The sequence below is a fragment of the Brachyhypopomus gauderio genome, chromosome 5 (genome assembly GCF_052324685.1).
Source record: "Brachyhypopomus gauderio isolate BG-103 chromosome 5, BGAUD_0.2, whole genome shotgun sequence".
In the NCBI taxonomy this organism is placed as follows: domain Eukaryota; kingdom Metazoa; phylum Chordata; class Actinopteri; order Gymnotiformes; family Hypopomidae; genus Brachyhypopomus; species Brachyhypopomus gauderio.
In genome coordinates this window covers 26897647-26910146 of record NC_135215.1, presented here as the reverse complement: position 1 = coordinate 26910146, position 12500 = coordinate 26897647, and the positions used below count along the sequence as shown (strand labels likewise).

Genomic DNA, 12500 nt, shown 5'->3' with positions numbered 1-12500 from the left:
TAATCAGACACTAGATCGGACGAGACCACAACCGGGCCGTCTAATAACAACCAGCAGTGCAGTTATGTAAAGAAGCATTTTTCAGTGTATTCACAATGCAGTCAGTTTACAATCTACTTACATCAGAGCATGTCAATAATAAATCAATGGCCTGCAGTGCCACAGAACACTAATACAGCCTACAGTCAGCAATAAACTCCCATGTCCCTCAGGACTCGGAGTGTGGGTCTGTCCCACTGTCACACACCTCCCACTGTCACACACGTCTCACGTATTCACCAAACGCCTCACTAATCACCAGTGTCCCTGGTTTGGGGCTATTAATGCCTGGATGGAAATCGACTAAAATAAAACAGTGAAATTAAAACAGCAATGTTAAACAAACTCACTCTGCCTAGCCAGACAAATAATCTTTATCATAAATGTATGAAATCAACTCTTCTCATGTATTTACCATCGGCGTGTGCTTGTGTATGTGTAGCTGCAAACCTACAAACACATGTAGAAGAATACCAGAGCGAAGTGTTGGGCACACACAGCAGGTGAGTGTGAGGGCTCTCTGCAGAGGGCTGATGTAAGCTGAGTGCGAGCGGCATTGCGATGAGTGGCACAGCGCTGGTCGGTATGGTGATTGTCGGCGTGGCGACTGTCGGCATAGCGATGGGTGACATGGCGATGGACATCGTGGTGACAGGCGGCATGGCAATGAGGATCATGGCTATGGGCGGCATGGCGATGAGCATGCTTTTGGAGCGCTACAGCACCTGAGAGCCGCGCTCAGCGCTGAAGCAGCGTGAGCGCTCGGGCACAGGACTGGTCAGCGAAACACCTTCCACACTGAGGGCCACACTGAGGGCCACACTGGCCTCTGCCACCTGCACGCTGTAAGGCCTTTGAGATGATGGTAGTGACCTCAATACAGGGGCCGTGAGGATGAGCACGGAAGCACACTCATTCACACAAACACACACATATGCACATATACATGGAAACGTCTACTGGGAGAGAGTGAGTGAGTGAGTGAGAGAGAGAGAGAGAGAGAGAGAGAGAGAGAGAGAGAGAGAGAGAGAGAGAGAGAGAGAGAGAGAGATGCTCTAGTACAGACGAGATTAGATCTGGGAGAAGAATATAAAGGCAAAGGCTGTAGCAATCAGAGAACAAAAGACTTCACAGTGCATCTGAAACGCTGTGTTTGTACACCCTACTTCACCCTCTCCCCTCTCAGTCTCTCTCCATCTCTCTCTCCATGTGTCTGTCACCACGCTGCTCCATCTGTACCTCTGTGTCTATATGTGCGCTTGAGAGCAAGAGAGAGAGAGGAATGAGACTCACCTAGATTCCTTGCAGTCACAGATGTGCTTGAAGTGGTAAAGTAAGGTCCTAGATTCTCCAAGATTGTTGGCTACATTGCGGTGAGTCTTCACACAGAGTGCTGCTCACTGCGCCCCATCCTCTCTTCCTCTCTTCCTCCTGCTCTCTCTCTTCTTCTGTATCTACTGCACACACACTATGGTGGAGACCCACCAGCAGCGCCACAGGCCAAATAGAATTTTCTCTTCTCCCCCACTAAAAACAGGCCGTATCCCTTCCCTCTTTTCCTCTCTCTCTCTCTCTCTCTCTCTCTCTCTCTCTCTCTCTCTCTCTCTCTCTCTCTCTCTCTCCTCTTCTCTTTCCCCAGCCTCCTCAACTGCAGAGGATCTGCTCTTCAGCGTCTGCCTCTTCCTCCAGCTAAGGCAGTCTCTGTCTCAACACGTCTCTCTCTCTCTCTCTCTCTCTCTCTCTCTCTCTTTCTATCCCATTTGCTCGCTCCCTCACTCTCGGTCCAGCACTCCTTGTCCTCCCTCTGCACGGTTACTATGGATACTCTGCTCCCATCCAGAGAGGAGCTTGTCGGCGATGCTCAGAGAAGCTTCTGCAGGCGACCGTCTCCGCAGCCGTACAGCAGTCAGCATTACAGCCCTGCTCTCTCTCTCTCTCTCTCTCTCTCTCTCTCTCTGTCAGAGCTTTGTCATTTAACCCTTCGGGCTACAGCGGTCCGTTCAGTCGTAACCCGTTGCGGTGAGAGATCAAACAGACAGACCTGGAGCAGAGACCGCACACCCACTCCACACACATAGCCGGAGCGAGTGTCCGCTCCTAAACGTCCTCACACAGACGTGGTCACTCGGTGCGCTTCAGAGGAAGATTAGTAACCAGTCCTCTCTTCCTACCCTCCTCTCTCATTCATGGTTTTCCGTCCTCCTGTAATAGCTGTCCCTTGTCAAGCACGTGTCTTTTATAGATACCCGAGACTGCCAAAGTGGAGAAGTTTTAAACAGCAGGGATGAAAAGAAGACACGTCGGGGACATGAGCCGGCATGATTGTGCACCAGCAGAATACTTCGCATGCTTTGTCCGATGTGCATGCATGTGCTTGTGTGTGTGTGTGTGTGTGTGTGTGTGTAAGAGAGAAAGGGCACTTGTATGTGTCAGCATGAAGAGAATATTCACAGCAGCTTACATAAAGCTCCCTGAGCACACCATCATCACTCTCCCCTCTCCTCCTTCTCCTCCTTTCTCCTCCGTCTCCTCCTTCTCGCTGTGAATGTCTCCCTGTGCAGGAGTGCGGGGGTGGAGGAGCACCTCTTGGCCCACTGACTGCTTCTGTGTCAGAGGAGCCCTCTCATCTCCCCCTGCTGATAGCACCAGGCAGCACTACCATGGGCCAAACACAGCGCTCAGGGGCTGCTAGCGTTACACATGAGCACCCAGACTCACCCTCCTACACACACAGCACTGTGCATGGACACACACACACACACACACACACACACACACACACACACATCTCTCTCAGAATAAATATCTTCATACTGAATGCATTCTTAGGTATTAAAGAAAGCCACTTATCATCCGCAGAAGTTTGTGTGTGTGTGTGTGTGTGTGTGTGTGTGTGTGTGTGTGTGTTTGTGTTTATGTGTTCCTGGTAAAAAAGTGTGTGGTTGATAAGCCTGCTGTGTTAACGAAGGCAGTAGCCATCTGCTTGGGTAGGGGGGGACAATCTGCAGTCTGTGCTTTTGGACAGGTGACAGAGGTAATGAACACAGGAACACAGCAACACAAAGGACACGAGAAGTCGTTATATATCTCACACACAAACACACACACACACACACACACACACACGTCACACACATGCATACTGATACGCAGGCACACGCGTCACACACATACACACACATACTCACGCGTGTCAGGTTTGAATCACCCATACTTTACGCAAGTGGTCTCTATGGTAACTGCTAGCAGTCATGGCAACAGGGTAACAGTTATCGGAGTAGAGAAAAACCCAGCCAAACTATCATTACTGCCTTGATGACTTTGGGCCGCCTACCATTAGAACCTCAGTGATGGCATTACATACTCTCCAGATGTATTTCAGCTCCTTTAGAGAAGCACACTAACTTGGCCCTGCAAGCACCCCGTACATGGAGGATACAAACGGATCAACGTGTATTCGTTCACTCTAAACTCAGAGAGCTGGTGATGTAGTGATGTGCTATGCGTGATTATATGTGTGATTAGGCAGCAACATGAGGAGAGGGAGGAACAGCAGGGAAGAATAGCAGAGAGAGAGAGTAACAACAGAGAGGAAAAGCAGAGAGGAACAGCAGAGAGAGAGAGTAACAACAGAGAGGAAAAGCAGAGAGGAACAGCAGAGAGAGAGAGTAACAACAGAGAGGAAAAGCAGAGAGGAACAGCAGAGAGAGAGAGTAACAACAAAGAGGAACAGCAGGGAGGAACAGCAGAGAGAGAAACAACAGAGAGGAACAGCTGGGAGGAACAGCAGAGAGGAACAGCAGAGAGTAACAGCAGAAAGGAACAGCAGAGAGTAACAGCAGAGAGGAACAGCAGAGAGAGAAACAACAGAGAGGAACAGCAGAGAGGAACAGCAGAGAGTAACAGCAGAAAGGAACAGCAGAGAGTAACAGCAGAGAGTAACAGCAGGGAGGAACAGCAGAGAGTAACAGTAGAGAGGAACAGCAGAGAGTAACAGCAGAAAGGAACAGCAGAGAGTAACAGCAGGGAGGAACAGCAGGGAGGAACAGCAGGGAGGAACAGTAGAGAGGAACAGCAAGGAGGAACAGCAGGGAGGAACAGTAGAGAGGAACAGCAAGGAGGAACAGCAAGGAGGAACAGTAGAGAGATGTGAGCAGTGAGAGGCGATGTAGCCGTGGGATCGTACACCATGTAAGGGCGGATGGAGGACCTAGAGCTGAGCTCCACCACAGACACCACAGCCCCGCCTGCCCGGTCAGGGTGGAGGACGGTCGACTCATACAGCAGTGTGTTTATTGACGTCTTCATAATCCACTTGTTTTGGAGCTGGGAGCCAAGTAGATTCTGCAACCGAATTCTGCAGTGGAGTTGCGTCAGATTGGTATGAACTAAATGAAGACGGGTGGAGCTGAGGCTTTCTGACCATAACTATTTGAACACACTGCATTTGAACAGGCGTATACTGGATCCTAGTCCTCAAAAGAACATAGAAAACATTCGACCCTATAATCACACAAACCCATACAACCCTACATAACAACACACAAACCCTATATAAAAACATACAAACCCTATACAACCCAATACAAAACACACAAACCCTATATAAAAACATACAAAACCTATACAACCCAATACAAAACACACAAACCCTATATAAAAACATACAAAACCTATACAACCCTATACCAAAACAAACAAACCCTATAAGAACCTACACAACCCTATACAAAACACACAAACCCTATATAAAAACATACAAAACCTATACAACCCTATACCAAAACAAACAAACCCTATAAGAACCTACACAACCCTATACAAAACTCACAAACCCTATATAAAAACATACAAAACCTATACAACCCTATACCAAAACAAACAAACCCTATAAAAACTTACACAACCCTATACAAAACACACAAACCCTATATAAAAACATACAAAACCTATACAACCCTATACCAAAACAAACAAACCCTATAAGAACCTACACAACCCAATACAAAACATACAAACCCTATATAAAAACATACAAAACCTATACAACCCTATACCAAAACAAACAAACCCTATAAGAACCTACACAACTCTATACAAAAACACACAACACCGTATCAATCAATCTAGTCCTATACGAAAACACACAAGACATGTAGCATGAGTTACGCTGCCTCGCTGGTTACAGCGAAGAGTCTTGCTGCTGTGCCTACAGAGCGACTCCTTCTGTCCCACCCACGGTGGGCAGCGGTGCGAACCTTGGGCGGCACAGAGAACTGACGACCGTGCCCGCTACCAGCACGTGTCATGTGACACCCCGATGCTTGACCGCTGGTGCTTGTAGTGGGACCACTGTGGGCAAAGGAAGCTCTAGTCTGCTTATCCAGAGCCTCACTAGCATGGCTCGGTTACACGGGGGCTTTCTGGACCTGTCTGGTTGTTATAAGCAGAAGGCAAGCAGAAAATGACAAATAAAGATTCATGTATCGAGACAATGGAGTGATCTGTGACCATAGTGGACCATCTGAGAACTCCATTCATCCATTTCTTCTTCTTCTTCTTCTTCTTCTTATTATTATTATTATTATTATTATTATTTCCAGATCAGCCCGGAGGATAAAGTGGGTTTTTGTAAGTTTGATCGGTTTGTGCAGGCTTGTGTGCTTGTGTGTGAGTCTGTTGGTATGCTGACCAAGCCCTGCAATGAACACTGCCTGGTGGACTCTGTCTCTCATTCTGTTCACTCCCTCTTACACACACACAGACATATGCACCCACAAACACACACACACAGGTCCTTACATGCAAACGTGGAATGGCAGTAAACCAAAACAATGCAGAGTACCACACCTGCCCTTTGATGTTTGGACAGCAGCTCTCTTAGTTACGATCCAGTGGCTTCTCTCATCAATAAAACATTTTCTTCCTTTCAGACTCCCAGTGCTGCTTGCAACTCTCTGGGTGAAACACACTCTATTCCCTCCAGGCAAAAAAAGTAATCTTTAAAAACCCTGCGTCCCTAAGGCTGCCAAACCAAAGCACCCCTCAGAATTACTTAATTCCCCTGTTTCATCACACAGAAGTCCCCCTTTTCTGTTACAGAACATTACATGCTAAAAAAGACCACAAGAGTTTGAACTGAGATGTGCTACTGCCATCTAGTGGACAAATGCTGCCACTTGTACAGGAGTCATTCCTCACTGCACCTGATCCCGTCACTCAGGGGTAATCGAACCCAGCACACCAGACGTGTAAGGGTAATTAAGACCTGTTTTTTTTGTTTGTTTTGTTTTGTTTATTTGCTCTGGTGTGTTTTTGTGTTTTTGTAGGGTAAGGGGTGTTGTGTAACAGTTCCATTTATTTTCATGAGGACCAAGACTACACAGCCACACTAATGTACTAACACACTCCCTGATTCGTCTGCCTGTGTGCTCGGTCTGTAGTTCTCTTGTTGGGATGTGAGCTTGCGTGTGTATCTACACTCCCACATCGGCGTGGTGAGTGTGAGTGGCACGCTTGAGCCAGTCCAGCCTAAACACTGCAGTGCAGTTACATGGTGACAGTGGTACGGCAAACTCTTCACATTCTGGGGTAAATGTGCCATAAAGGTGACATTTTAATAACCCCTACATGAACAGATCTGTTTAATGCCTCACTGTAGAATAGAACAGAACTAATGAGTAGAATTTTTGAGTGGAATTAATGAACACACTGGGTAGCACCCTGGGATTCTTCTTTTTTTGTTTTTTACAGTAAATGGAAGTACTTTAAAGGTTGTGCGCTGCTCTTGTTTCTTGCTAGACTCTCTTGGGTTCTTTCATTCTCAGGGAGGGAAGTGTCCTGGTTTTCTCCATCCTGGTCCTTCTCCTGCTCACCTTCTCGCTATGTGACTGTCCGTCTCCTTCCTTACTTTCAAATGCAGAAATCAGAACGCAAAACTCCTGCTTGAATTCTATAACACTCCCTTAGCAGGCATATCTCTCTATATATATATATGTATGTGTGTGGGTGTGTGTGTGTGTGTGTGTGTGTGTGTGTGTGTGTGTGTGTGTGTGTGTGTGTGTGTGTGTGTATGTGTGTGTATGTGTGTGTGTGTGTGATTGCTCTTAGATGAGCTTCAGGACAGTGCTGGTAAGCTCAATTCAGAGGATTATTAGTGGAAGTTCAGAATGTCCCAGCAGTAACCTGCACTACCCTTTACACACACACACACACACACACACACACACACACACACACACACACACACACACACAAACATACAGACACGGACATGCACACGCGCACACACACACACAAACATACAGACACGCACATGCACACGCACACACACACACACACACACACACACAAACATACAGACACGCACATGCACACGCACACACACACACACACATACACACAAACACACACACACACACACACACAAACACACACACACAAACATACAGACACACACATGCATATGCACACGCACACACACACACACACACACACACACACAAACATACAGACACGCACATGCACACACACACACACACACACACACACACACACACACACACACACACACACACACACACAAGCACATACAGTGTCTCTTGGAGATATGCTGTGAAGGCTGAAGGATTGAAGGGAAGGTCATCTGCATGTTAATCCAGCAGGTCTCTGCAAAACTGCTCCTTGCATGCGAAACAGAACTGCTTTTCACACTAGAGTAATCCCAGCCCCACAGGGTGCCACGAGAATATTTACTACCATTTCACTGCACATTACACACACACACACACACACACACACACACACACACACACACACACACACACACACACACACATAAACACACACAATACATGCATACAGATACAAACATAGACACATGCGTTCACACATCACACATACACAGGCTCATCATGTTAAGTGTGTAATTGTGCTTCTGATCCCTGTACCTGCAGATGGGTCATTAGTGCAGTATTAACCAGTCAGCACAAATATGTGACGCTGAGCAAAAATATGTGTATTAATTAACCATCATGCCTTCAGGGAGGTTATATAAATTACCGCATTCAACCATCTCCTTCCTTCCTTCCCACACACACACACACACACACACACACACACACACACACACACACACACAAACACACACACACACACAGCACTGGGGCCCCTGAGGGACGATATTAGCTCCATTCCTGTTCAGCTTGTACAGCTCTGACTTTCCACACAACCCAAAGTCATCTACAGAAATCCTGATGACACAATTACTGTTGGAGATATCAGCTGTGGACGGGGGGGCGAGTGCATGAAGGACGTAAGACTCAGGACATGGTGGTGGACGTTTGGAAGTCCTCCCTGTCATGGTCCATGGAGTGAACGTGGAGGTGCCTGGGGCCTACAATACTGGGTGTGCTCCAGGATGACAGTCTGCACTGGAGTGCTAACACCCACGCGATGTGCGAGAATGGCCGAAGTCATCTGTACTTTCTCGGGTGTGTGCGGTGAAGTCCTACGGACGTTATACCGGTCTGGTGTACATATTCTGTGCTGTTGTGTGTTGGGTGCAACGGTATTGGCTGGTGCCAGACTGCTCTGGACAGACTGCTCTGTGGCAGACTGCTCTGAACAGACTACTCTGAACAGACTACTCTGGACAGACTGCTCTGTGGCACACTGCTCTGGACAGACTGCTCTGTGGCAGACTGCTCTGGACAGACTACTCTGAACAGACTGCTCTGGACAGACTGCTCTGTGGCAGACTGCTCTGGACAGACTGCTCTGGACAGACTGCTCTGGACAGACTGCTCTGTGGCAGACTGCTCTGGACAGACTGTTCTGTGGCAGACTGCTCTGAACAGACTACTCTGAACAGACTGCTCTGTGGCACACTGCTCTGAACAGACTGCTCTGTGGCAGACTGCTCTGTGGCAGACTGCTCTGTGGCAGACTGCTCTGGACAGACTACTCTGAACAGACTGTTCTGGACAGACTGCTCTGAACAGAATGCTCTGTGGCACACTGCTCTGGACAGACTGCTCTGTGGCAGACTGCTCTGAACAGACTGCTCTGAACAGACTGCTCTGGACAGACTGCTCTGAACAGACTGCTCTGGACAGACTATTCTGTGACAGGAGTCAAAATGGACTCTCTGGAGAATGTTGAGCCTCTGTAAGCTGCTCGCAGGTTTGACGATAATTCACATCTCTTGAGCACTGAAGGACTGACTGGCACAGTCAGTGACAGAAAGAAACAGCTGTGCTATGCAGAAGAGCACTGTGGGAGGTTCTCCTCACCTGCAGCAGTCAGGCTCTATGGTGCAGAAGAGCACTGTGGGAGGTTCTCCTGACCTGCAGCAGTCAGGCTCTATGGTGCAGAAGAGCACTGTGGGAGGTTCTCCTCACCTGCAGCAGTCAGGCTCTATGGTGCAGAAGAGCACTGTGGGAGGTTCTCCTCACCTGCAGCAGTCAGGCTCTATGGTGCAGAAGAGCACTGTGGGAGGTTCTCCTCACCTGCAGCAGTCAGGCTCTATGGTGCAGAAGAGCACTGTGGGAGGTTCTCCTCACCTGCAGCAGTCAGGCTCTATGGTGCAGAAGAGCACTGTGGGAGGTTCTCCTGACCTGCAGCAGTCAGGCTCTATGGTGCAGAAGAGCATTGTGGAAGGTTCTCCTGACCTGCAGCAGTCAGGCTCTATGGTGCAGAAGAGCACTGTGGGAGGTTCTCCTCACCTGCAGCAGTCAGGCTCTATGGTGCAGAAGAGCACTGTGGGAGGTTCTCCTCATCTGCAGCAGTCAGGCTCTATGGTGCAGAAGAGCACTGTGGGAGGTTCTCCTCACCTGCAGCAGTCAGGCTCTATGGTGAGGGACGGTACTGACCTCCTGCAGTCTGAACCGTGCTGAATCACACCAGTTGCACTCTAACAGCTCAAAGGATGCAGCCTGCATTGTACTGTACTGCAGTCCGTTACACCCGCTGGAGTCACACATACACCCGTGATGCACTGCAGTCTGCAAGTACTGCTGGTCCTTGTAGTATTCACTGTGAATAAAACTACCACAATTATGCAAATGCCATGTAAATACACTTGATTTTTGACTCCCTGTTGCCCTCTAGTGGCAGTGGCTGTAACAGGCCTCGATGAACTACTTTAAAGAGTGCGTGGGTGTTTCCAGAAATGAAATCACTACCCACATCATTACATAACTCTCTCTCTCTCTCTCTCTCTCTCTCTCTCTCTCTCTCTCTCTCTCTCTCTCAGCAGCAGGAAGGTTCTAAACTGGACGACCATAACGTGCAGGACAGTGGAGCACCATGCTGCCATTGATGTGAACAGTACACCAAACTCTCCTGCTCGTGCTCACTGTAGGAGTTCTTGGGCTCTCATCAAACTGCTCTGAGTCTTATAGACACCCATAAAAGCCAGTTTTTACAGTCTACAGACATTCAGCGAAGCCACCAGAGTTAAATTAGCACCTGTGAAGTTCATATCAGCACTCTCTACACGCTGCGACATAATTTAGCACCGGTGATTTCACTAGGTTCGATTTCATTATACTCTCTCAAGGTAATGTTTTGTGTATAATAAAAATGGTCTGGTTGAGTCTTTCGATTGGCTCAGGAAGACGCACATTGCAGTGTTTGACTGCTTGCAATCTTGAGTCTATCCACCCCTGGACTACTATAACTGGACTACTATTACTGACCATCAAGAAGTCTAGGACTCTTAAGAATAAGAATTACACAGAGAACACATGTATATAAATACACACAAAGATGATAATTATTTATCATTCCCATCACTTCTTTGTTTATGTATCTGTCTAAATTTGTTGTCATGGTGACCAGCGTCAGCCAGAAGTCAGCCCCCCCCCCCCCCGAGTCTTGGTTCCTCTTAAGGTTTCTTCCTTATGCTCTTAGGGAGTTTTGCCACTGTTGCCCTTGGCTTGCTCACTCGGACACTTGTAAAGCTGCTTTGTGACAACTGTTGTAACAACTGTTGTAAAAAGTGCTATAAAAATACATTTTGTCCACTAACAAAGTCCACAGCTCATCTAAACTTGACATAATTTCCTTTCTGGGTTATGGAGGGTTGTAGCCTGACAGCCTGACACCCTGACAACCTGCACAGTGTTGAACTCCCCTGCACACACCAGCAGAGGTATGTAACTGAATCAAACGGTAATACGCATGTTCTTAAGAAGATGCCATGTAGAGTCAACCAAGAAAAAGAAAGGGCCCCAAACAACCATGCCTGCACCAAAAAACCCCCAGCCAGCGTCTGACTTCAAACACAATAAGTGAGAGCATGTAGCTAAGACTGCGGTGGGCTTGAGAGAGGGAGGGTCTTTGCACTCACGTTGATGAGCTCAATCTCCCATATCTTTTTGACCAGCTCCATGGAGGTGTAGCCGTTGATGAGGAAGGACTTTGTGTAGTCTCCCAGCTCCAGGGACTCCAGCCATTCTGCCACCGAGGTGGGATTGTTGCCGTCATAGCCTATGGGTCGTACCTGCGACAAACACATACATCGTTGGGGTCACAGCTGGGCTGGGGTTACAGCTGATTTGTGTTCACAGCTGGGTTGGGGTCACAGCTGTTCACATCAGAACTGGTAGAGTCATCTTCACTTCAGCTGAGGGACACCTGACCTCAGAGCCTTAGACATGTTTTGGCATGCGACGGACATTAACTTTTTTTAACTACTTCCAACTATTCATAACTAGTTTTAACATTCTTCAAACTACTTTTAAAGTGCCTTTTTAAAACTATCTTTATTTTAAGATACTGTGGCTTCTGATGCTTTTTAATGTACTGATAAAGTTATTATTATTATTATTATTATTATTATTATTTCTCTACAGTCATCTTGAACCTTACACTACATAGATCTCTTAGTTCAAAATACATTTGTTTATTATGAGTAATTAACTTCTCTTTAAATGACAAACTACACTGTCACGGTCCAGATGCCCCCTGCCGGCCGGCCCGTCAGCAGCGGCAGTATTTCATGTTGTCCTGTTGTTGCATTGTGTTTGTCCCCCAGGTGGGTGGGGCCTATAAGGATACCCGACACCTGACGGTTAATTTGGATAACTTTACGGGTCTTGAGTTTGTGCACTTTATCCATTAGATCCACTGGTGTGATCACTTCCTTTTTTATTTACACTCCTCGACTGTCACAATCCTAAGACAAGGCTTAAATCACATATTAACAATCATAATATCACTGCCACTCTCTACGTGACGAGTTAAGTAACAGAAATAAAAATCTTATGACTCACTCTTACGGTTGCTAACAAAGGGGTCCAAAGTTCATTTTGGGCCATACTGTAGCATCTGGTGAGCATGTCAGGTGTGTAACGCACTAATATACACAGATGAACCATTGGCAGAAATATACCCTACAGAGACGAAAGTAATAATAATTTGGTAGTAATAAACCCCCACACAGAGGAAGCTCTTAT

General features: G+C 47.3%; 1 protein-coding gene across 1 annotated transcript in view; it reads right to left on the bottom strand.

Moving 5' to 3' along the window:
• The window catches only part of LOC143514954 (ankyrin repeat and sterile alpha motif domain-containing protein 1B-like), a 53697-nt gene that overhangs the window by 28364 nt on the left and 12833 nt on the right, over positions 1–12500 (bottom strand). The window contains 1 exon segment of the mRNA XM_077006783.1: positions 11393–11545. Coding sequence (XP_076862898.1) covers positions 11393–11545 — 153 coding nt within the window.